Source organism: Echiichthys vipera, assembly GCF_963691815.1.
Source record: "Echiichthys vipera genome assembly, chromosome: 12".
Lineage (NCBI taxonomy): Eukaryota > Metazoa > Chordata > Actinopteri > Perciformes > Trachinidae > Echiichthys > Echiichthys vipera.
In genome coordinates, this window is record NC_139837.1 from 23,116,234 (window position 1) to 23,141,010 (window position 24,777).

General features: G+C 39.7%; 1 protein-coding gene across 1 annotated transcript; it reads left to right on the forward strand.

Annotated features, from left to right (window-relative positions):
• The first annotated feature begins 478 nt into the window (after positions 1-478).
• On the forward strand, positions 479-22,601 carry LOC310954933 (uncharacterized protein). Its single transcript, XM_083924622.1, has 7 exons — positions 479-652; positions 7,151-7,200; positions 8,556-8,660; positions 9,861-9,974; positions 10,096-10,249; positions 10,690-10,850; positions 10,934-22,601. Exons 1-7 carry the CDS (start codon positions 595-597, stop codon positions 21,998-22,000), a joined length of 11,709 nt encoding a protein of 3,902 aa, XP_083780748.1. The 5' UTR covers positions 479-594; the 3' UTR covers positions 22,001-22,601.
• The last annotated feature ends 2,176 nt before the right edge of the window (positions 22,602-24,777 follow it).

The following is a 24,777-nucleotide window of genomic DNA, read 5'->3' on the forward strand; positions in this document are numbered from 1 at the left end:
GTCCACATTGAAGGGTTTTAAACTAAGTGTACACAGCGTCAAATTGAGTTATGGCTCCATGTCAATAAACCGTTTCACCCCCATCGCATCACCGCTGCAGCCAGAAGCTGACATCGTGATTGTCCTTGTCCGATTAGGCCGATCAATGAGGTAGGGAAAGAGAGGAAGAGGAGGAGGAGGAGAAGGAGAACTGAGGGATGTGTCTTTGTATGTTGGGGGGGGGGGGGGGGGGGGGTACAGCTCCTCCCATAATTAAGTTAGCGTGCTGTGCTGGAGGTCCATGTTTACTTGGCAGGCGAGGGAGTTTCCTTCACTTGGTGGACAGCTCTGAGCTCGGAGGGAGGCATCATCCGGCTCTCTCACTCTCATTTCTCGCTGGTTATTTCTGCAACTCATCCCTCGCTGCGCTGTGACTAGCGACCTGCACACACAGGCTGATCCAGGACGAGCCGGGGGGGTGAAGCAGCAGCAGCAGCAGCAACAGCAGCACCTGCCTAACCCTCCTCCACCACCACCCTCCCTCCCTCCATCCCCCCTGCCTGCCCGACCCAGGACTTCATCTCTGCTGTCGCCGCTGCCACCACCGCTGCAGTCATGTGCGACTGTTTCCATCTGGCCTTCCCCAACTGGCACGCCGCCTCCTCAGGGACGGGTGGGCATCTTTCTGCTGTCTTTTCCCTCTCTCTACCACTTTGCCTGTGCCGTTTCCCCCCTGAGAAATGTACTACTTCAGCAGCAGCAGTGCTCAGTATTGCAGCGAGAGAGATTAGTGTGTGTTGTGACGATGAGAGACAGTGAGTGTGCGAGTGAGTGCTGGTGCTGATGCTGAGTTGTGTTGCTGACCTGCAGTGAGCGCTGGGTGTGTCTGCAGAGCGCAGGGGAGTGTTTGAAGATGTCATCATGGACGATGTCAGGCAGCTCTGCACTTCTCCCGGTCTCCTGTCCCGCTGTATGTTTGAAGCTGGAAGGCAAGCAGACTCGGTTACTGCGGCGGTTCAGCAAAGCAGAAACATTGATAGAGGATAAGTTCTTGGGAGTAAACATGAAAAAGCTGCTGAAATGTGGGGAGATAACTATTCCCCAAAAAAACCCTCCACATATCCAAACTGTAAGGCTGCAGGATTTATGTGAAAGATGGAAGAGCTTCTACCTGTAGCCTTGCATCACTTTCTATGTAGTAACTAGAAAACAATTATGGAAGTTTAGGATGCTGAAAGCTGCAAAACCGACACAATGCATTTTATTTTATATTATATCGTACACTGCTCAGTCTTTCTCTTGAAAATGCCATTATGGATTTTCATGATTATTAAAAGTTTAAGGGAATCAGAGGGGAATTAGTTGTTTATGAAATGTAAGACGATGATCTGCTTACATGATTTATAAAAAGGTGAATAGTCTGATTACTGATGACATAGCGATGATATTTTTAGTATTGAAATCACGTTGGGAGAAAATAGATGTGTTACTATTCATCGTGATTGAAACTGCGAATCTGTAAAAACACATTTAATACACAAGTCACTTTTGCAGACAACAGTTGTTTTAAAAGCTTTCACCTGGAAGTAGTTCTTGTGGATCTAATATACACATTTGAGGATGATTTATTCAGTTGTTTGCTTTCAGTGGATGTTTTCCCGTGCCTGAGCAGCTATTATAAAGACGTCGTCTGGCTTTAAAATGAACCTCGTTCTTCTAAAGGGCAGGAGTGCTCACCGAGGATGAATAAATCAAACAGTAAAATTTGAACATCGCTGCATCACAAACATTAAATAGGGATGATATATGATCAGGAGTCTTACTGGGATTAGTAATGTGACTCCTTTAACTACCTAGTTCAAGCACCTAGAAACTATTTTAGTGTTCTGAGAGGACATCACTGCATTATATATTATATCAAAGACATTTTATTGTTGTATCTTGTGTTGGCTGGTGTTGAGGAGAGGTCTCAGGTAAATGTTTGCTGCAAAAAGGAGGCAAATATCTGCTGTCTGCTGAATTATTAATATAAAATACTGGCTGTGTTTCTATGTTGCTCCTTTGCATTTCCCACAATTCTCCTCTGCTCCTACTTTTAATTGAATTTGCCTGAAGACGTGGGGAGGTTTGTGCTGCTCTGAGAGGCTTTAGGCGAAGCTCAAGGTCAGAGACAGAGAGACAGAGAGAGAGAGAGACAGAGAGAGAGAGCGAGAGAGACAGAGAGAGAGAGAGATCTTAGTTTACTGCTGGGAAATGACCCAGACAGACGGGCTCAGCTATGGAGGCTAAATCACACTGATCCATTAGGAACCATTATGAACCAAAATCCTGCATTTAAATCAATATCACAACACTTGAATAGTTTGTGTAGCTGATGTCAAGCACAGTGAGAAGAGTCAATCTGAGCATTTGTTTTAACCTGCACAGAGCATCATGTGTGTTATATGCACATTTTAATTGACAATTTTTACACAAGTTTGACCGGCTGTGGGGAACTCGTATTTAATCAATTTGCATCTTGATTTACATTTTTTGTCACGGAGGAAAAGAATTAGACCATTATTAAACACTTCAACCCAGGCTAAATGCAGATTAAGGGCACTTTGAAATACTTGGAATCAATTCTCAACAACACAAGTGAATTAAATGGAAGAAAACACATTATTTACATAGCTGTGGTTGTTAGTGAACAATTTTGGCAGTAATCGGTTTAATATCGGTTTTTACATTTCAATCAAGTAACTCAACTAAAATGATCCTGATGAAATCTGAGTCACTTTGTGCTACAGGCATGCAAGGCTAAACAAACACAAAGCAGTGTTTGCAAACACAGCTCAGCCCAGGTGTAGATTGCTGTGTTTTCTGTGTAATGTATGTCGTGGCCACGCAGATTAAGAAATGAATTCCAAAGCTGTGATGAAACTCGCTGTAAGTTTGCAACCAGAGTACTAGATTGAAAGCATGCGCTTTTGCAGTCGCATGTTCGTATAATTCATGCAGAAAATCTAATTCTCTCTCTCTTTTTTTTTTTTTACTTCCTTCGCTCAAATCTTATTATAATTTGGAACCATATAAACAGTGTTCCAGTGAAAGGGGCTTGTCTGAAACAGACCGACGTTTGTTATGCCAAAGAAATGAGCAGGATCCCAATCCAAGAGCCCTAATAATGAGCTGTATTACTTGATATTAGTTTAGTGAACAGGAGAGCTTCAGGCAGCTTTTCAAGGAAACTGAAGTAGGTGGTTACGTAAGAGGTCAGCTGAGGACACGCTAACTAACACAATAACATGGGGCTTTTCAGTCAAGGGTTAATCTACTCACTGATTATAAATCTAGGAATATATTATTTGTTTTTGTAAGATGTTGTGATGTAAAATCAGTGCCAAGGCAAGCATGTGTATGAGAGGTTCACTGTCACGACACTGTGTTCGGACAGATGACTTTAAGTGTCCTCATCAGTGTTGTCTAATAGCAGACAGCCGCAGTAGTTTATAAGCCTCAGTCTTCGTCACAGCAGCACTGAGGGACGAGCCACACCCAAATCCAGAGCTGCAGTGGCACCCAAATATGAATCATGCAGGATCTGCACTACAAAAGGCTTCAGCATCCACTGCTTGTTCTTATATATTTGCAGAATATCACCATTAAAGTCAAATTAGAACATCGGGCAGCAACTTTATACCATAATATTGTGACATGATCTAATATTTGCTAAGTTAAACAAGTAAATAGTTCTACTAAGTGATTTTATTTCGACAATTATAGCCAGCAGTGAGAGTCGTTATCAGGCCCTCTGCAGCGCCCATATGACAAATATTTGAGAAAGGAGTTTCTACATGTGCAGTGCCAGGAGCTGGGGCAGGAATACTGGACATCCGCCTGAATTAAGTGCTGAATAACAAAAGAAATACATCATCCAGTCATGCCAAGCAGAGCCTGAACCCTCCACAAAGCTCACTGATGCCATGATTCACTACTACAGAAGCTGTGTTGAGACATGGCGCATGACAGTTTTCAGCCGCTACGGTTAATTCAGTTACACTAATTCTGTAGCTGTAAACACACTTGTGTAAAACAAGAAAATGTACCTTGAAACTTGTGGAGATATTTTTATGTGCTGGTTTGACAGAACAGACTCTTTTCCGCCTCACTGTTTCAATGTCAAAGTACTTCCTGTTCCTAGGTGTGTCTCCTCCATCTAATCTGTTTGTCACAGCTGAAGCAAACACCAACAATCCTTCTCTCTCTTTAACCTGTTTGCATTTGAAGAAGCACATTGTTTCCTCTACAGCAGGTTATAATTTTAGCTGTAGACTGATGGACTTTACACTCTCTTAAACCTTGAATAGTTTCCATTAGTTCAACTGCTCACTAACAATACTGTGTGGTTGCACTGTACTGTGCGTTAACATCAGCCTGCTCACATTGATACTGATAAAAAGATAATTAAGGGACTTTTTAATGTGCTTTTTGCATAGATTTGTTAATGAGTTGTTCATTAAGTTTCTCCAGATTCCATTAAAGGTCCCCTGATTCATTACCTCCGATTCTACTTAATTAAAAGTAATGTGTTTGTTTTTGTAAACAAAATTCCCCACTAGGACAAGGCAACAAATTAAAAGTATTTTCTCAGTTTATTAAGAACATTAGGGCGGCACGGTGGTGTGGTGGTTAGCACTGTCGCCTCACAGCGGGGGGCCCTTCTGTGTGGAGTTTGCGTGTTCTCCCCGTGTCTGCGTGGGTTCCCTCCGGGTTCCTCGGCTTCCTCCCACAGTCCAAAGACATGCACGTGTTAGGTTAGACTGGCATCCTGTCCAGGGTGTACCCCGCCTCACGCCCAATGTCAGCTGGGATCGGCTCCATCCCCCCCGTGACCCCGACAGGGACAAGCGGTTAAAGATAGATTAAGAATGTTAGTGCGAAATAAACATAACATGCAAGCGTCGCCCATATGATGTAAATATTATTTCTGATATTATGATAGAAACACAGTATATACAATAGACATTTTCATATTGTTTTGACGTTACATACCATATCACTGCAGGTACTTTTTTTTTTTTGGCATGATAGCATATGATATAATCCCAAAACAAACAAAAAAATTGATTGTTCCATATCTGTATTTGTGGTTTTATTAGAAAGTAAACTGTTAAAAAATTAAAAATTTTAAAGACTTTTTAGGAGGTTTTACTTCCCTTTAATTAATTAATGAAGACATTTTAAGAGGAGTGCTATCAACTAATGACAGATTAGTGTAAATGCGGGGTTATTTTAAGTATACGTGGCGCAAAGTCTCTGAACCAAAGTCAACATGAGGACTTTATTCAGTTAATTCAGTTTGGCAGTGACACAACAGACAAGGTACGACTGCAACCTCAAAGTGCCCCGCCTCCTTGGTCCATCTGAGACTGAACAAATGACTTAAAGTACTTTGGCAGTCTCACTCACAGCAGGAATGTTTAAGAGCAGTTTGGACGTGGTGCTTTTAAAACCTCTGTTTATATCCAGGAGTTGAACAAACAACAGCAGCCGCAGAAGCTCGGTGAGTCTCCTGGTTCCACGTAATGAGCTCTTACATTGAAATTCTAGGAGTTTTTTTGTTTTTGAGGGTATGGTGATGAGAAGCATGGTGCGGGCAGCTGTAGAGACTTGGTTATTATATTTCTCATCACGTCTAGACCATTGCTGCGTTCAGAGTCTACTTTTCTGTCAGATTAATGTTCTTGGATGTTTTTCCTGGTGCTGGTGTCAGAGCGATGTTTGTCTACGCTGACAGTGCAGGTTGTGTTTCAGGTATATTTTCAGTTTCAGAGCTATAAACGTCGTTTGATAGCTCCTCGAACTCTCTTGGATTATCAGCTTGAGGCAGAAACACACCCTGATACAGTAGGACGTTTCATCAGTCTCTGTCTTCTAATGTACTTACACAATCAGAGCTTTCACATGACATGTATTAAAGCAGTGGGTGGAGTGTCAGTGGTGCAAACTGTGGTGCTGCAATGTGTTCAATACTGGGATTATTTATGTTTAGTTGTAGATTTTAAAATAAATAACAAACTCCAGAATAACATACATATTTTGCATCAATGACTTGACAGAGAGTTTGGTCTCTTCTTGTGGTAGCTATTTGATACAGAACATAAAGACCTACTAACTGACTAAACTACTGTGGGAGCAAAAGGCAGATGACCCAAATACATAAATAACTTCTTGTAACCTTGTTCACTGGCTTCCCATACTGACAGCTTACTCTTTTAATAATGCTGTACAATTTAATGTAATGTTTTTATATTGTTCTTGTTAAAATCGGTCCAAAGAACTGAACTCCAAATATTTTAATCCAGCATTGCAGATACACACATTATATATTTTGGATGACTTTTTAAGTTATTTTCATGATTTGAGGTTGAGTTTAGTGCTGACAAAGACAGCCGTGTTACTTTTATTTAAACCTAATTCCTAACGACCACGTCCACCGCTTGATGGCGTCTTAATGGTGATAAGAATGAATTAGCCAGTGAGGATCTAAACCAACAGAAATTGCGGAGGATGGAGCAACAATATTTCTCCACATCATCAAGCTTTGATTTATGTAAACTTATTAATTTGGGAATCTACTTTCACATGCATTGAAATCAAGTAGAGGGTAGGTTTCAAAGAGGCTAATAATAATAATAATATTAATAATAATAATAATAATAATAATAATATTAATCTGACTAACCAAATTCATTTGGAGTCAGACTTTCCCTTTCCCCAGCCTTGAGGGGCTGAGATGGGATCTTATCTGTGAATCAATAGAGCGGATCACTTAACAGACAAAGGCGGCAGCGGCTCCCAGGAGGAATTATTGCCAGGAAGAACTCTAAATAGTCTCATCATCGGCTCCAGTGTCTCTCTGAGCCTTAGAACAACTTTCAGGAGTCAGACGGGGGGAAAGAAATGAAGATAAACACCAGTGCTTAACTTCTGTTGTTTTGTGTGTTTACTCACTTTAGAGTGTCATTTTTTTGTGCACATCCATACAATAAAATCAAGTGATAAGTTATTTAATATTGCTGAGTGAAGCTCTGCATTTTACAGAAATCCTATTATAATAAGTGGCTGTCGTATCAGATGTTATTTTGGTATTTATGTTTTGTCTATTTTTGTGTTTTCTTGTGAACAGGAGCTGGTCGGAGGCTGAGAGCACCAGAGCCCGGTGCAGAGGACGATTCTGTGAGTGACTCCACTGTGACTGACAGTGAACTTTGTCTCTTAGTTTATGTGTTTCTGTTTTTTTTTCTGTCTTCATCTGTCACTAAAAGGTTTTCTAAGTTATGAGTAGGGATGTCCTGATCAACTATGTTTAGCCCCGATCCTGAGCTCGAGCCTGATACGACACTTATATTTACCTACATGTTGATTAAATATGACACCCTGAAATAACAAGAGTAGCCTAAATTTGACACACCTTACTTTTCTTGAGCTGGTTCAAAACTATTAAGTTGATAAGCTGAAATTACTGCTATGATATAAATAATCTTTCGCTTTCATATTTGCTATTGATTTAGCCCTGTTTCTCAAATGGGGGTACGTGTACCCCTGGGGTACTTTGGACTACTTCAGGGGGTATATGAGATTGTTTTAAAGCGTCTGTCATGCATAATTCTTAAAATAATTGTACTATAATAAGTTCCATAAACGTAAATATATGTTCGAATAAACCACATTTTATATTCAACGTGCCGATTTTTCAATGCAATCATTAATATGATCGTGACATGTTCACATTAAATATTTGAAATGTAACATTAAAGTGTTTTTCAGTTACAAGCTTGTAGTGTTTTAGTAAATCAGACACATAATGAAAAATATTAAAAATAGGGTACATTAATAAAAAGTTTTAGATGCACTGTATTAGCTAATGAAAGAAAGGTGTGAAAACATCCAGGACTGCATTTATTGCCTGTGTATTTTGAAATTGAACCATTCAGAAACAACAATACTTGTGTATAGAGGTCATCATGTTACTGAAACATATCAACATTTAACAAAAGTTTCCTTTTTAAGCATTAATGACAAAGTATGGTTGAGGCTAACAGGATTTCAGTTAGTAGCTTCAGAAATATCATGTCATGAACCGTTTGACCTGTTGGTGGTGCTAGGTGAGCACTCAGAGGATCACCAGCGTCATTAGAATTAATCGGGGACCATTAATCTCTGTACCAAATTATATGTGAATACATCAAATTATATTTTACATAACTTGCTCTGGACCAACGTTGCCATCCCTGGAAACAAACCACTAATGTGACAATTACTAAATGCCAATCAGCCAGACACAGAGCTAATGCTGCCTTTGGCATAGCAAGGTGTTATCACACTGTTTGTGATCCAGTTTTCTTCACACCTTGGGAGTTCATGCTGCAGTCGCAGCTATGTGAGTTTTTACCATTAAAACAGTTTATTAGGAGGCTGAAGGAGAGGAGATGCTGTTCACATGAAACGGTGTCTGACTGAAAAGGACTCACTTGTCATGCCATGTCTTTGAAATGATACAACTCTTTTGACTGACCTTTATGTCCACTCAGACATGTGACGAGCCACCTCAGTTCACGGAGGGAGAGAGACCACGTCCTCAAGGATCATCCCCCGTTGAGGAGTATCCTGAGACTGAAAAATACACTGACAGAGAGGTAGAGAGCATCAACACACCACTATGTTACACTGACACAAGAAACCAGGTTACAGGGAAGAAATCAGGTCAAGGCAATAAATCAGAGAACCTGTTTACATGCACTTCAATAACCTGGATATGAAGTTAAGATAGAAACATGAACAAGAGACCGGGTTTCTTCAGTGGAAATCACTGGATTTCTCTTTATATCTCACCTCAACTGGGGAAACTGTCTTTCTTTGTAACATGACATTTTAGAGACCAGGTTACTACAAAGAGCAGTCTACACCCTGTTTACTGAACACACTTGAACACTGAACACACTGAGTCATTCAATGATCTTTAGGCCGGAGACAAATGAAGTTAGAAAAATACGCTTGTGACCAAGACTACTGAAATCCACATGAAGCTCAAATACACGTATCCTACTACCAATTAAGAATAACTGAAATTATATAAAAGTTACTAGAAATGTCACATTGTATTGTTGAATACCCCACAAACAGTCACTTTCTTATATGCCTCACTCACTGGGGACAATTTAATCATACATCACAATTACTGTGACGTCTCAATAATGTGTACACATGGTGGAGTTAGCAAAGATATGTTTACATTAACGTTTGGCGTGTTGCTGTGTTTGGCTGCCACTCTCAAAATGTATTATTCTGTCAGCACCTTTAAAACCAAATCTTGGATGGAGGACAGTGTTCTGTGATTTTACATCAATTTAATAATTTGTTCCACCAAATTAAAGAGTTATTCAATTATCACTATCCATTATCCCTTTATTATTTCCCCGTCTACACTCTCACTATGAACAGCTTGTATTTAATACAAATGTTTTTTAATCTCGGACTGAGATATGTTGATATACTTTGTTTGTCACTTAAACAGAACATCATGTCAATTAAATTCAAGTTTACCGATAGCACAAAACAGTACCCCAATATATTGTATCAGGTTCTTTATCCAGTTAACAGAGTGTGGTGTAAAATGTTGCATATTGCAATAATGGTCCAGATTCATATACATACATACATACATATACCCATGTATGCATGTGTATTATCTTTCCTGTTATGTGCGAAAACCCTCAAAGCCTGTTGAAGAAATATCTGTCTTTTCTGTTTAAATAAGGCCGAACTCCTGACTGCAACAGCAATATCTTTTCAGTATCATGCTTAGACAGAATTTATCTTTCATTTTTTCCTGTTAGTGTGAAGCGGAGCATTACCCACACCACAAAAGTGGGACTGGAAAGAAAACTAAAAAGTCTGGGCTTGGGTCCATGTTTGAAAAGCGCTCAACTCCTAAGATGAGTAAACTGCAGGTGAGACTTTCCCACCTCTTCTGTACTGTATCTGTTAATCTCTTCAGGCTGTGTTGCAGAAGAGAATTGCAAAGCTAAAAGGTAAAGTTGTTAAAACCTGTTTATTCTGATGTGTTGGCAGGAAGTTCCCAGCCCTGAGTCTGGGGTGATAGTGAAAACAGCCAAAGATGGATGTGCAGAGGGTCTCGTTTATGGTGGAGGGGGGAAAGAGGGAATCTTCATTAAGGAAGTGGTACCAGAGTCACCTGCCTCAAAAAGTCTGAAACTGAAAGAAGGTAAACTAGCAGCTGCAAATGATTACCACCTGTCGTAACATTTTCTTTCCGACTGCAATGAAAAAGTAGGATTGATAAAGCTGCTATTTGAGTCCATTGTAAAATCCATGGTACTTTTAATAAAGGGATCCTTAAATGTTATTCCTTCTCTGCTTGACTCTAAATAATCTCTATGTGAATTTAATACCTCTCAGCCTACTTTTAAATCTTGTGATGTATGTTGTAAATTTTCCAATGAAAATTTAAAATCCCTTTGCAAATATCTACTTCTAACACTTGTCCATGTAAATATCATTGACTTAACTGAAACTTTTAGAGCAAGTTGCAAAGTCTAATGTCATACAATTATACTGTAGCCTGTCTGTTTGTCATTTATATTGATATAAGTCCCCTTTTTAGGACAGACCCTTCACATCTGCTCTTTGCTCTTGTTTACACAGGTGATCAGATTCTGAGTGCCACTGTGTATTTTGACAACGTGTCATACGAGGACGCCATTCAGATTCTGGAGCACGCTCAGGCTTACAAAGTGAAGCTCTGCTTGAAACGCAAACCAGACATCACAGAGACCGAACCAGCCATTGAATCTGATGTCATCCCTGTAACTATTTTCAAGTTATCAGACTCTTTGTGATAGGTAGTCTTGGGCTAAAACTGACATTTCATATTTCTGTTGCTCAACAGGAGGAAGACGTCTATGCTCCAGAAATGAGGGAGCAAGGAAAAACCAAAAGGCGTGGTGATGCCCGCATTTCTTGGCCAAAGTTTCCCTCCTTTGGAAAAGGACGAAAGTCACGCTTTACAAGGTCTCACAGTTCCTCAGAGGCTGATGAGCAGAAAAGGCTTGAGCTTAGCCCCACTACAAGTGACACAGAGTCACCTATAAAATCTCAGGATGCTCTCAAAGGCAAGAAAAAGCATAAAATAAAGCTTAATGTTCTGAAAAAGAGAGGTCGTATAAGTTCATCTGAAGACCAAGACACAGACGCAACATCTGCGCAGATACTTTCACCGGAGTGCCTTGAAAGTCCGTCAGGGGAAACACCTCAAGTCTACGTGACCGAGAATCTGAAAGTAGTGGAAGACCTAAGACATGCCCAAAACGATGAAATACTGACTGAACCTCAAAGTGTTCAACACAAGGTGGAACTCATCACTATAGACAGCACTTTGAAGACAGAAGATCTAACTGTGGCTCTGGCTGGTCAAGAAAGCCCCTCTGGAATCAAGTCTCCTGATGGGAAGAAAAAGAAGAAAGAGCGGTCTGAATTAAAAATAAAAATTTTGGGAAAGGATAAATCACAGAAAGATGCAAAACGGAAATCATCACCAAAAAGGCTGAAAACACTTGGGGCAAGTATTGAAATAGCAGACCAATCTGGAACTGAAAAATCTGATGTCGTCCCAAGTATAGTAGCAGTTGATGCCAATACCCAAATAATCAGCAGTGAAAGTTCAAGGGTAATCACAGCCAAATCAGTGACAACACCGATGGAAATGAGTGTACCAAAGGTGGAAATTGAAATATCTGATGTTGCAATGATACAAAAATCTCCACAGAAAGGTGAAGAAAAAAGAAAGAAAGGCAAGGAAGTTCAACAAAAACAAGACACAAAGACAGGTCCAACATTCAAACTGCCTAAAATAGGCTTTAGTGACATTGCCACTGAGGAAAATATATCCAAAATGAACATAAATGTTGATGAATTCACAACTAAAATTGAGCAGCTTAAAATTGAGGGTCCAGAAGTGAGAGACGATCCTTATGAGCGACTGTCAAAAAGCAGTCTTTCCATAACAAAACTTCCTAAACGTGAAGACATTGAGATCCCAGGTATGGAGGACATGTCTGTGAGGACCACAGTCAAAGGAATTAAAGAGCCTAAAGCTGTTTTTACGGGACATTATGAAGACATTCAAGCTGAAACTGTACAACTGTCAATCGATGTTGACAGCGTGAAAGAGGCAGTTTCAAAGTTGCCTGGATTTAAGCTGCCTAAAGTTGACACAAGTGGAGTGCCTATTCCTGAAGAAATTACAGTGATCGATGCAAATGCACAAAGAATATCAGTGAAAACACCCACCAAAACAAAATATGATGCACACCTCAGTAGATTTGACATAACTGCCTCTACAGAAATCTCCAAGACAACAGTCAAACTACCAAAGATCACACAAGCTGATTTAACCCCAGAGGAACTTTTAGTGGAGACCATGGTAGATTTAAAAAAAACTGAAAAGCAATACAAACCTGAGCCAAAACATGGCGACAAAGAGGTTTATAAACGAGAACATATTATAATACCTGGAAAAGAAAGTGTACACGAAGTAGCCATGCTTCAGACACAAGAAACACAAGGTAAAGATGGCATTACATCTAAATATGAAGCAGCAGCTACGATGAAATCAAAGAAGTCAAAGGCAACAATGAAAAGCTTTGGGATTGCAAAACCTGACATAAGCATTCCTGACATTGGAATTTACTTGCCAAAAGAAAATATCTCTGAGCAAAAAGCTGACAATGTAAAAGGAGAACGGACTATATTCCTCCAAGAAGTAGACATTTCAAAAACTGAAACAAGGAATGAGATTGAAGGAGTCGTATCAGATGTAAAAATACCTGAAATTGACGGCATTGAATATATTGATTCTGCAGATGGTTCACCAGCCAAAAGGGATGTTGACATTAGGCTTACAGGTTTTGGTGTTAATCTTGATGCATTAAGCCCGAAGGCTGACATCTCATTTCCAGAGATCAGTTGTGAAGTAAAAGATGTTGAAGCTGAGGAGCACACATTCAAACTGCCAAAAGTTGGAGCAGTTGCTCCAAACATCAGTGTAAATGTGCCTCATGCAGGTAAGGATATAAACATTGATGGGGCTGAGATAAAAACACTTGAAAGGGAAGGAAAAGGTGGCAAGTTTAAAATGCCAGATATTGGCATATCCATGCCAAAGGTGAAAGGACATAAAATTGATTTAAGCCCATCAAAAAAAGATGTAGACATCACACTACCAGAAGCTAAAGCTGAAGTAGATGCTACTCTTGGAAATGTAGATATTTCTATTCCAGAGCAAAAATTAGAGGTTGTAAAACCTGAACTGGAAACCCAACCTTGGAAGGCTGAAGGTGAACTTGATGGACAAGGAGGCAAGTTTAAAATGCCAAAATTTGGTATAAAAATGCCCAAAATAAAAAAGTTTGAATACGATTTAAGCAATGTCACATTGCCTGAAGCTAATGCAGAAGTAAAACTTTCAGAAGCCCCTAATATTGATACCAGTCTTGGAAAAGCAGAAGATTTGATTCCAGTTGCAAAGGTGGTAGTTAAAAAACCTGAAGGTAAAATCAAACCTTTGCCGACTGACGTTGAACTCGAAGGAGGGAAGATCGAAATGCCAAAGTTTGGAATCACAATGCCAAAAGTAAAAGGACCTGAAATTAATTTTGGCTTATCAAAGAAACATGGAGATGTGACACTGCCAGAAGTCCCTGAAGTTGAACTAAAAGAACCCTCTGCTCAGGTGGATATTAAAGCTCCGGAAATAAAGGTTGCAGCAAAAGGTACAGACGGATCGCCAATAAAATTTAAGATGCCAACATTCAAACGACCAAAATTTGGAATTGGTACACAAAACAGTTCTGTAGAAGTACCTGATAAGGACCAAGATGTCAAAATCGATGGAGCTGATATTCATATCCCTGACGAGGGGTATGCAGTTCACATTGCAGCACCCAGCATTGACATTGAGGGCTCTTCAATAGATATGAAAACTACAGGAAGTGAACATGATGTGAAAGGAAGCAAGTTTAAAATGCCACATTTTGGTTTCTCCATTCCAAAAGTGAAAGGACCTAAAATTGATTTAGGCCAATCAAAGAAAGACATTGATGTCAAATTAATAAAAGAGACAAAAGCTGATTTCAAACTTCCAGAGGTTGATCTTCGAAAAGTAGATGTTTCAGTTCCAGATGCTAAGATGGAGATTAAAAAACCTGAAATGGAAATGCAATCATTGCAGACTGGAGGTGAACTTGTTGGACAAGGACAAAAGTTAAAAATACCAAAGTTTGGAATAGAAATTCCAAAAGTAAAAGGGCCAGAATTTGACTTGAGCTTATCAAAGATCGACGATGTCACACAACCACAGACAAAAGCAGCATTTTTGATTCCACAGGCAGAAGCCGAAGTTGAAAAAGCTGAGCTTGAAATTAAACCACTGCAGACAGATGTTGAAAGACAAGGAAGCAAATTCAAAATGCCAAAGTTTGAAATGTCCATGCCAAAGGTAAAAGGACCTGAATTTCATCCAGGTTTATTAAAGAAAGATGTAGATGTCACACTACCAGAAGCCAAAACAGATGTCAAGCTCCCCGATGTTGAACTAAAAGAAACTTCTGCTAAAGTAGAAATTAAAGCTCCTGTGATTCAAGTTGTAGCTAAAGATACAGAAGGTTCACCTTCAAAATTAAAAATGCCAAATTTCAGTTTCTCTACGCCTAAAGTCAAAGGGCCTGATATGGATTTAAGCGTATCAAAGAAAGACACAGATATCACATCACCAGGGACTAAAGCTGAGATCCAACTCCCAGCAGCCCCTAAAATCGATGCCAGTATTGGAAAAGCAGAGGTTTTGATTACAGATGCAAAGGTGGAGATTAAAAAACCTGAAGTGAAAATCAAACCTTTGCAAACTGGCATTGAACTTGAAGGACACAGTGGCCAGTTCCAAATGCCGAAGTTTGGAATATCAAGGCCAAAAGTAAAAGGACCTGAAATTGATTTCAGCTTATCAAAGAAAGATGTAGACATCACATTACCAGCCAGCGCTGAAGTCAATGTCCCTGATGTTGAATTCAAAGAACCTTCCGCTAAAGTGGAAATTAAAGCTCCTGAGATTGAAGTTCATTCAAGCAGTGTGAAAGGATCACCATCAAAACTGAAATTACCATCATTCAAATTTCCCATATTTGGAGCTACCACTGCAAATGTCAGCACTGAAGTTCCTGATGTAGGCAAAGAAATCAAAATTGATGGAGCTGACGTGCACATATCGTCACAATCGGATGTTGAAGTACCAGAAGTTAAAGCAGAGGTTCATCTGCCAGAAGTTGAAGTTAAAAAGCCTTCAGGTGGCATTGTGATAGAGCAACAGCCAGGTGTTGAGGTGGAGGCAAAACTGAAGAAACCAAGGTTTTCACTGCCCAGATTTTCTTTTTCAAAAGCAAGTGTTAAGGCCCCCGAAGTTGATCCCAGTCTTCAGGATGTAAATGTTGCTATTCCAGCGGACAGGGTGGAAATTAAAGGAGGGGGAGTGGATATGAAACTACCAGAGTGTGAAGTGGAAGTTGATGGGCAAGGAAGCAAATTTAAAATACCAAAGTTTGGCATCTCAATGCCAAAAGTAAAAGGGCCTGACATCGATTTGAGTTTAACAAAGAAAGATGTAGACGTCACATTCCCAGAAGCCAAAGTGGAAGTTCAACTTCCAGATGTCAAAATAAAACAACCATCTGCTAGAGTGGAAATTACAGCTCCTGAGATTGAAGCCCAGGCAGGTAGTGTTGAAGGATCTCCGACAAAATTTAAAATGCCAACATTCACATTACCCAAGTTTGGAGCTGCTACTCCAAAGGTTAGTGTAGAGGTACCTGCTGTGGACAAAGACATTGCAATTGATGGAGCTAAGGTGTATGTCACAGCACACAGCATTGACACTGAAGGCCTATCTGCAGATTTGAAAGCTAAAGGAAGTGAACTTGAAGAGTCAGGAAGCAAATTTAAAATGCCAAAGTTTGGCATCTCAATGCCAAAAGTTAAAGGGCCTGAAATTGATTTGAGCTTATCAAGGAAAGATGTAGATGTCACACTCCCAGAAGCCAAAGCTGAAGTTCAACTTCCAGATGTCCAAGTAAAACAACCATCTGCTAGAGTGGAAATTACAGCTCCTGAGATTGAAGCCCAAGCAGGTAGTGTTGAAGGATCATCTTCAAAATTTAAAATGCCAACATTCACATTACCCAAGTTTGGAGCTGCTACTCCAAAGGTTAGTGTGGAAGTACCTGATGTGGACAGAGGCATTCAAATTGATGGAGCTAAGGTGGATGTCACAGCACCCAGCATTGACACTGAAGGCCTATCTGCAGATGTGAAAGCTAAAGGAAGTGAACATGAAGGGTCAGAAGGCAAGTTTAAAATGCCAAAGTTTGGCATCTCAATGCCCAAAGTTAAAGGAACGGAAATTGATTTAAGCTCATCAAAGAAAGATGTAGAAATCACATTACCAAAAGCTCAAGCTGAAATCAAACTACCCAATGTTGAAGTCAAACCTGAAGTGGAAATTAAAGCTCCTGAGACCAAAGCATTAACAAAGGATAAAGAAGGATCACCATTAAAATTCAAGATGCCGACATTAAAATTACCAAAATTTGGAATTAGTACTCCAAGTGCCACCATTGAAGTGCCTGATATTGATGGAGATATCAAACTAGATGGATCTGATATTAAAATACCTGAAGAGGTTCTGGCTGTTAACATTACAGCACCCAGCATTGACATCGGAGGTCCATCAATGGATATTAAAACTACAGGAACTCAACATGAAGGAAAAGGAAGCAAGTTTAAACTACAAAGTCTCGGTTTTTCTGGGCCTCAGGTCAAACAGCCTGACATTGATTTAAGTTTATCAAAAAAAGATGTAGATGTGACTCTACCAGAAGTTAAAGCTGATGTCAGCCTCCCTGATGTTGGACTAAAGGAACCTTCTGCTGAAGTGGAAATTAAAGGTCCTCAGATCAAGGTTGCAACAAAGAATACAGAAGGCTCACCATCAAGATTTAAGATGCCGACATTCAAATTCCCAAAATTTCGAGGAAGTACTCCAAGTGCCACCGTGGAAGTGCCTGATGTGGACATTGATGTCAAAAGTGATGGATCTGATAATAAAATTCCTGAAGAGGTTCTTGCAGTTCACATTACAGCACCCAGCATTGACACCGAAGGTCCATCAGTAGATATTAAAACTACAGGAACTGAACATGAAGGAAAAGGAAGCAAGTTTAAACTACCAAGTCTTGGTTTTTCTGGGCCTCAAGTCAAACATCCTGACATTGATTTAAGTTTATCTAAGAAATATGTAGATGTGACTCTACCAGAAGTCAAAGCAGATGTCAAACTCTCTGATGTTGGACTGAAAGAACCTTCTGCTGAAGTGGAAATTAAAGGTCCTCAGATCAAGGTTGCGACAAAGAATACAGAAGGCTCACCATCAAGATTTAAGATGCCAACATTCAAATTCCCAAAATTTGGAGGAAGTACTCCAAGTGCCACCGTGGAAGTGCCTGATGTGGACATTGATGTCAAAAGTGATGGATCTGATAATAAAATTCCTGAAGAGGTTCTTGCAGTTCACATTACAGCACCCAGCATTGACACCGAAGGTCCATCAGTAGATATTAAAACTACAGGAACTGAACATGAAGGAAAAGGAAGCAAGTTTAAAATGCCAAGTCTCGGTTTTTCTGGGCCTCAAGTCAAACAGCCTGATATTGACTTAAGTTTATCAAAGAAATATGTAGATGTGACTCTACCAGAAGCCAAGGCTGAAGTCAAGCTCCCTGACATTAAACTGAAAGAACCTTCTGCTGAAGTGGAAATTAAAGCTCCTGAGAGTAACATTGTGACAAAAGGGACAGAAGGATCACCAACAAAATTTAAGATGCCGACATTCAAATTCCCAAAATTTGGAATAAGTACTCCAAGTGCCACCGTAGAAATGCCTGATACAGAAAAAGATGTCAAAATTAATGAAGCCGACATTAAAATTGCTGAAGAAGTTCTTGCTGTTCACATTGCAGCACCAAACATTGATAGTGAAGGCCCATCAGTAGATATTAAAACTACGGGAACTGAACATGAAGGAAAAGGAAGCAAGTTTAAACTGCCACGTCTCAGCTTTTCTGGGCCTCAAGTCAAACAGCCTGACATTGATTTAAGTTTATCAAAGAAAGATGTAGATGTGACTCTACCAGAAGTCAAAGCTGATGTCAAACTCCCTGATGTTGGACTAAAGGAACCTTCTGCTGAAGTGGAAATTAAAGCTCCTGAGATCAGGATTGCGACAAAGAATACAGAAGGATCACCATCAAGATTTAAGATGCCAACATTCAAATTCCCAAAATTTGGAGGTAGTACTCAGAGTGCCACCGTGGAAGTGCCTGATATGGACTCTGATGTCAAAATTGATGGATCTGATATTAAAATTCCTGAAGAGGTTCTTGAAGTTTACATTGCAGCACCTAACATTGATAGTAAAGGCCCATCAATAGATATCCAAACTACAGGAACTGAACATGAAGGAAAGGAAAGCAAGTTTAAACTGCCAAGTCTCAGCTTTTCTGGGCCTCAAGTCAAACAGCCTGACATTGATTTAAGTTTATCAAAAAAAGGTGAAGATGTTACTCTACCAGAAGTCAAAGCTGAAGTCAAACTTCCTGAAGTTGAAATTAGAGAGCCTGTTGATTCAATTTCAGTCTCACAGTCAACAATGATAGAGGGTGATACCAAGATGACAAAGACAAGCTGGACATTGCCAAGATTTTCATTTTCAAAGGCAGGCGTAAAGTCCCCTGAGGCTGATGTCAACCTTGATGTCCCAAAAGTTGATGTAACGCTATCAGGGAACAAAACAGACGTAAATGTTCCAGATATTGATATCAAAGAATCCTCAGGCCTTTCGATAGAGGGGACACCTGCTACAGACCTTGATGCCAAATTGAAAAAGCCAAGGTTTTCATTACCCAAATTTTCCTTTTCAAAGCAAATTTCAAAGGAGTCTAACGTTGATGTTAGTCTCCCAGATATTGAGGTTTCTCTTCCAGAAGTCAATGTGGAAGTCACACAACCTGAAGTAGAGCTCAAGCCACCAGCAGTTGATGTAGAATTAGAGGGACAGGAAAGAAAGTTTAAGATGCCAAAGTTTGGCATCTCAATGCCAAAAGTAAAAGGGCCTGACATCGATTTGAGTTTAACAAAGAAAGATGTCGACGTCACATTCCCAGAAGCCAAAGTGGAAGTTCAACTTCCAGATGTCAAAATAAAACAACCATCTGCTAGAGTGGAAATTACAGCTCCTGAGATTGAAGCCCAAGCAGGTAATGTTGAAGGATCACCGACAAAATTTAAAATGCCAACATTTACATTACCCAAGTTTGGAGCTGCTACTCCAAAGGTTAGTGTAGAGGTACCTGCTGTGGACAAAGACATTGCAATTGATGGAGCTAAGGTGGATGTCACAGCACACAGCATTGACACTGAAGGCCTATCTGTAGATTTGAAAGCTAAAGGAAGTGAACTTGAAGAGTCAGGAAGCAAGTTTAAAATGCCAAAGTTTGGCATCTCAATGCCCAAAGTAAAAGGGCCTGAAATTGATTTGAGCTTATCAAAGAAAGATGTAGAGGTCACCCTCCCAGAAGTCAAAGCTGAAGTTCAACTTCCAGATGTCAAAGTAAAACAACCATCTGCTAGAGTGGAAATTAAAGCTCCTGAGATTGAAGCCAAGGCAGGTAGTGTTGAAGGATCACCATCAAAATTTAAAATGCCAACATTTACATTACCCAAATTTGGAGCTGCTACTCCAAAGGTTAGTGTTGAAGGACCTCATGTGGACAAATACATTAAAATTGATGGAGATAAGGTGGATGTCACTGCACCCAGCATTGACACTGAAGGCCTATCTGTAGATGTGGAAGCTCGTGGAAGTGAATTTGAAGAGTCAGGAAGCAAATTTAAAATGCCAAAGTTTGGCATCTCAATGCCCAAAGTTACAGGACCTGAAATTGATTTAAGTTTATCAAAGAAAGAAGAAGTAATTGTCACATTACCAGAAGCTAAAGCTGAGGTCAAACTGCCCAATGTTGAAGTCAAAGAACCTGAAGGTGCCATCTCTGTACCAGCTGCACCAACAGTTGAGGTTGAAACTAAACTGAAACGATCAAACTGGACATTTCCAAAATTTTCCTTTTCAAGGACAGGTGGTAAAGCGGATGATGATGTCAACCTTGAAACACCAAAAGTTGATTTTACATCGGCAGAAGCCAAAGCAGAATTCCAAGAACCTTCAGGGGCAATTTCAATGGAAGAGCCACATGCTGCAGAACTTGATGCAAACTTGAAAAAAACTAAGTTTTCACTACCCAGATTTTCTTTTTCAAAGTCAAGTGTCAGAGAACCTGAAGTCAGTGCTGAGCTTCCGCATGCTGATGTGTCTATTCCAGGGGGGGAAGTGATAGTCAGGCAACCTGAAATGAAAATGAAAGCTCCTGGAGTTAAAGCAGAGGTCAAACTCCCTGACATTGATGTCAAAGACTCTTCAGCTAGTGTGGAAATTAAAGCTTCTGAGACTGAAGTTGGAGGATCACCATTGAAATTTAAAATGCCAACATTGAAAACACCAAAATTTGCTTCCTATGGTGTCACCATAGAAGCACCTGATGCAGACCAAGTATCAAAAACTGATGGAGCAAAGCTAAAGGAGGATGTTACTGTCAACATCCAAGGTCCAAGTGTTAATATTAAAACAGATGTGTCCAAAGCAGCAATAACAGACTCTGAAACACCAAAGACTGAGACTGACAGTATGGTTCTTGGATCGCCAAGTAAATTCAAACTACCATCATTTAAAATGCCACGGTTGAGTTTCTCAAGATCCAACCTTGAAGATGAACATATCCCTGTTGATACTGAATGCAAAGAAGAGCAGATGGAAAAGGAAGTTGAGCCGAAGGGAGACAGTACATCACCAAAAGTGACTCTGACATCATTTGGTGACATCCTCAAGAATTTTGATGTTGAATTTGATGTTCGAAAAGTAGAAGAAAATCCTGAACTTTCAAAGGACATTCATGAAACGGATGAAACCAATGGAAAGCAACTAGAGACAAAGGAAAAGGCAACAAAGCAAGATTCTACCAAAAGTCCTGAGAGGACAGGTTGGTTTAAATTCCCCAGGTTTGGACTGTCCTCCCCATCAGAAGCTGCTAAGACCTCTGAAAAAGACAAGCATAAGGATGAAAAGAGCCCAGTAGGGGAAACCGTGGATGATGAAATAAGTCCCACCTATTCTGTCCAGTCATCAGACGCCTTTGCTGATATAAGCTCTGCAATGACAAGCGATGTTGGCATGTCCTTATCTTCTCCAACCAAGGTAACTGTCAAATACTCTGATCCTAACACTACTACAGGGCTTGGTGAGGCGCACAGTAACATTATTACCTCCACCGCAAGGACTGAGCTGATCTCAGTTGAGCCCTACTTACCTGAAAAAATTACCATTCTGTCATCTGGAGTTTCATCTTCATCTGAAGACACGCTAAGACTGGAATCAGGAAAAATACATGTCATTACATCAAATATACAAGCAACTCCAGAAGCACAGCACGCCAAGCTAACAACTGCTGTCCATGTCGAATCAGCTGGAGGCCTTCCCCTAGAGTCAGAGGCTAACAAAGCTGCATCGTGGACTGTCGAGGATTCACAGGGCAGCCAGAGAACAGTCTTCGAGCGGCGATTAGTTCGGGAGACATCGAGTGAGAGAAGTGAAAGCAAAGAAACTATTGTTATAACTAAACAAGTCACACGTATGTTTGATTCTTCTGAGCCAATCTCAGGTGAGACAGCTTCATCCATCCAGCGCCTGAGAGACTCTGTGCACTCTGAGAAAATGAGGTTCTTTGATGGAGCCGACGAGTGAAATAACTTCATGTAAATTATGTCTGGAAAAGATCTGTTTGTTTGACTTACCAAAACACAGGAAAGAATCAGTCAGGGTTCAGGTGATTAACTTCTCTCTGGCTGCATGGTGTTGACCGATAAAGAAATGGATTGATGTAATTAACTGACAATGTGATTGAGTTGTTAATACACTGTTTAACTGAGTGCCCTTATTACACATTAGGACTTAAATATCCTTGCTTATTGTGGTACAGAACTAAAGTGAGTCATGTCTTTTGCTTATCAAAATGTACAATATATTTGTGGTTTCATAGTTTTTAATGTACAACACTGATCCAACTTACTTGTGCTCTTATTTATCGGATGATAATCACCAGTGCATTTGATTTTAAAGACAGTTTATGCACAAGATGGTTGCAAATATCGATCAATGTTACTGACATTCCAAAACATGTTTACAAATAATTTCACTGTAAAGTTGAGAGTAGAGAACACCTACAGTACAATAGGGCAGTATATGACTTAGAAAATGAATATATGAACATGTATCACAGAGATATTCTTGTTGCTGACGCTAAAAATGTAAGGAAACAATAGCAATGCAAAGCTGAAATGAAACGCTTATGATCAATCAAAGCAAGTGCGATGCAGCAACTTTATTTTGTATTAATATTTTGCTTAAAACCTAATTTGCTACAGTAAAGAAATATATCAACAGTGTGTTCTCTTTCAATATCACTGTACAAAGTGGGAATATTAAACTGGCTGTGTAAATAGCTTTTAATGATCTCTGGAGTTTTATTTGATTACCGCTCCTCTTTGAATTCTGATGTAACATGTTTACAAAGTTATACACAATAAATAAATATTATTATAAGTAAAAACGTGGCTGAAGCTGATGAGTTATGTTCTGGGCCCAATTCAACCAAAGAGTGTTTTTCCTGTTTGTTCTGGTTCATTAGATTTACTAAAATAAGTCAAATTTAAATTCACAAAAACTAAAATAAACCCATACATTGGTAAGACTAGTGGTGTAAGGTAACAAAGTAAGCATTTACTGAAATATTATACTTCAGAACAATTCTGAGATACTTGAGTATTTCTATTTTCTGTTACTTTGTTCTTCTACTAACTGCACTCAGTTTTAACGACAAATATAATACATTTGACTACACTACTGTTAGTTGATGATTTTAGATAGCAGAAAATAGAAGCAATGCATGAGGATATTAATATTATACCAATAAGACTTTACTCATCCCCAGGGGAAATTCACAAGCTACCTGGCAGTATATAAATAGATGTAATAAATTAGCCCCACCTTTACCAGCTTCAATATTAGAGTGTAACATTACATAGTAATGCATCATGTTAATAATCACAATCCAATAATATAATATATATTATTCTGGGCCATTCTGCAAAAAATAAGTACTTTTTAAGGTATATTTTAGTACTTTTACTTAAGTAAGATTTTGAATAGAGCTGAGTACTAAGTGGTTTAAATATTCTCCACCTTTACCAGCTGCATCTTTGAAGTAAAACACATGAATGCATCAATAATTATAATCCATTAATACAATCATTTGTAACTGGCCATTCTGCCTAATAAGTACTTTGATTGTTGGTACTTTGAGTGTAAAAAGTAAAAGTAGTAGTAGGCCATACTTGTAGTAGGCCTTTTGCTAATGTACTTTACCCAGACCTATGGGGCGGCAGTAGCTCAGTCCATAGGTGACTTGGCTGGGAACCGTAGGGTCCCTGGTAGGACCATACATGGAGCGTGGACTGGTGGCTGGAGAGGTGCCAGTTCATCTCCTGGGCACTGCCGAGGTGCTGTTGAGCAAGGCACCGAACCCCCTCATTCTAACATCTCTCCCTAATTGCATGTATAGGTCCTGTCTGTGCATGTGTGTGAATTTTGGGCCTGTGTCTGTAACATGTATAATAATAAGAGTGAAAAAATAAAATTTCCCCGTTGCGGGATAAATAAAGTAATTCTTCTTCTATATACTCAAATATAAAATGCTGAGAAATGCCGATTGATTATTGAAAACCTCCAAAAATGTAAGTTTTAAAAAAAAGAAAACCCTGCAAAAAAACAAGTTAAAAAACTAACTGTAAAGCTACATCGCCTTAGATTGTCTATAGAAATAATGAATCCACATGCATCTGTCCACCAGAGGGAGACACAGCTCACTATAACTACTCACGTTATCACGGTCTTATTGGCATCAACTAAACGACCAGAAGAAAGGGAGTTGTCTGTTTAACACACAGTGAATCGTATCTGTGCTAGCTTACGGAGCCATTCATTCACTTTACTTTCATCTGAATAGCATGAGGCAGGCTTTTAAAAAGAGACTACTATTAAGTCTTTAAATTTAGGTTTTATCTGCAAATGTGTGGCAGGTTAACGTCACCTGTCAAACCCAGCTAACCGTTAACAACCGTTAGAACCATAGACATATAAAGAGTAGATGCCGCATCGAACGTTGGGCCGCGAGAAATGCGGCCGCCATCTTGGACCGGTCCTTCTCCCAGATCAGTTCTTTAGTGACTCGTTGAGCCTCTGAGTTGAGCAGCAGAAGGAACAAGATGCCAGAGCACTGTGCAGCGTATTCCTGCTCTAATCTAATATTACAATATTACAATTCATAATCAGTACGGTACAGTACAGTTTTAAACAATTATACATAAATCCATGCATTTTTGAATGTTATAGTGAGTCCCTCAGGCTGTGGCAGGTAGATACAGATTTAGCTGCCAGAGGAGCTGCTGTCCCTTATTTTATTA

Bases quoted from the DNA above. Each gene is read 5' to 3' on its own strand.
- LOC310954933 (XM_083924622.1), top strand. From the start codon at position 595: ATGTGCGACTGTTTCCATCTGGCCTTCCCCAACTGGCACGCCGCCTCC. The intron at 653-7,150 runs GTGGGCATCTTT...TCTTGTGAACAG, and splicing joins CGCCGCCTCCTCAGGGACGG to GAGCTGGTCGGAGGCTGAGA. The intron at 7,201-8,555 runs GTGAGTGACTCC...ATGTCCACTCAG, and splicing joins CCGGTGCAGAGGACGATTCT to ACATGTGACGAGCCACCTCA.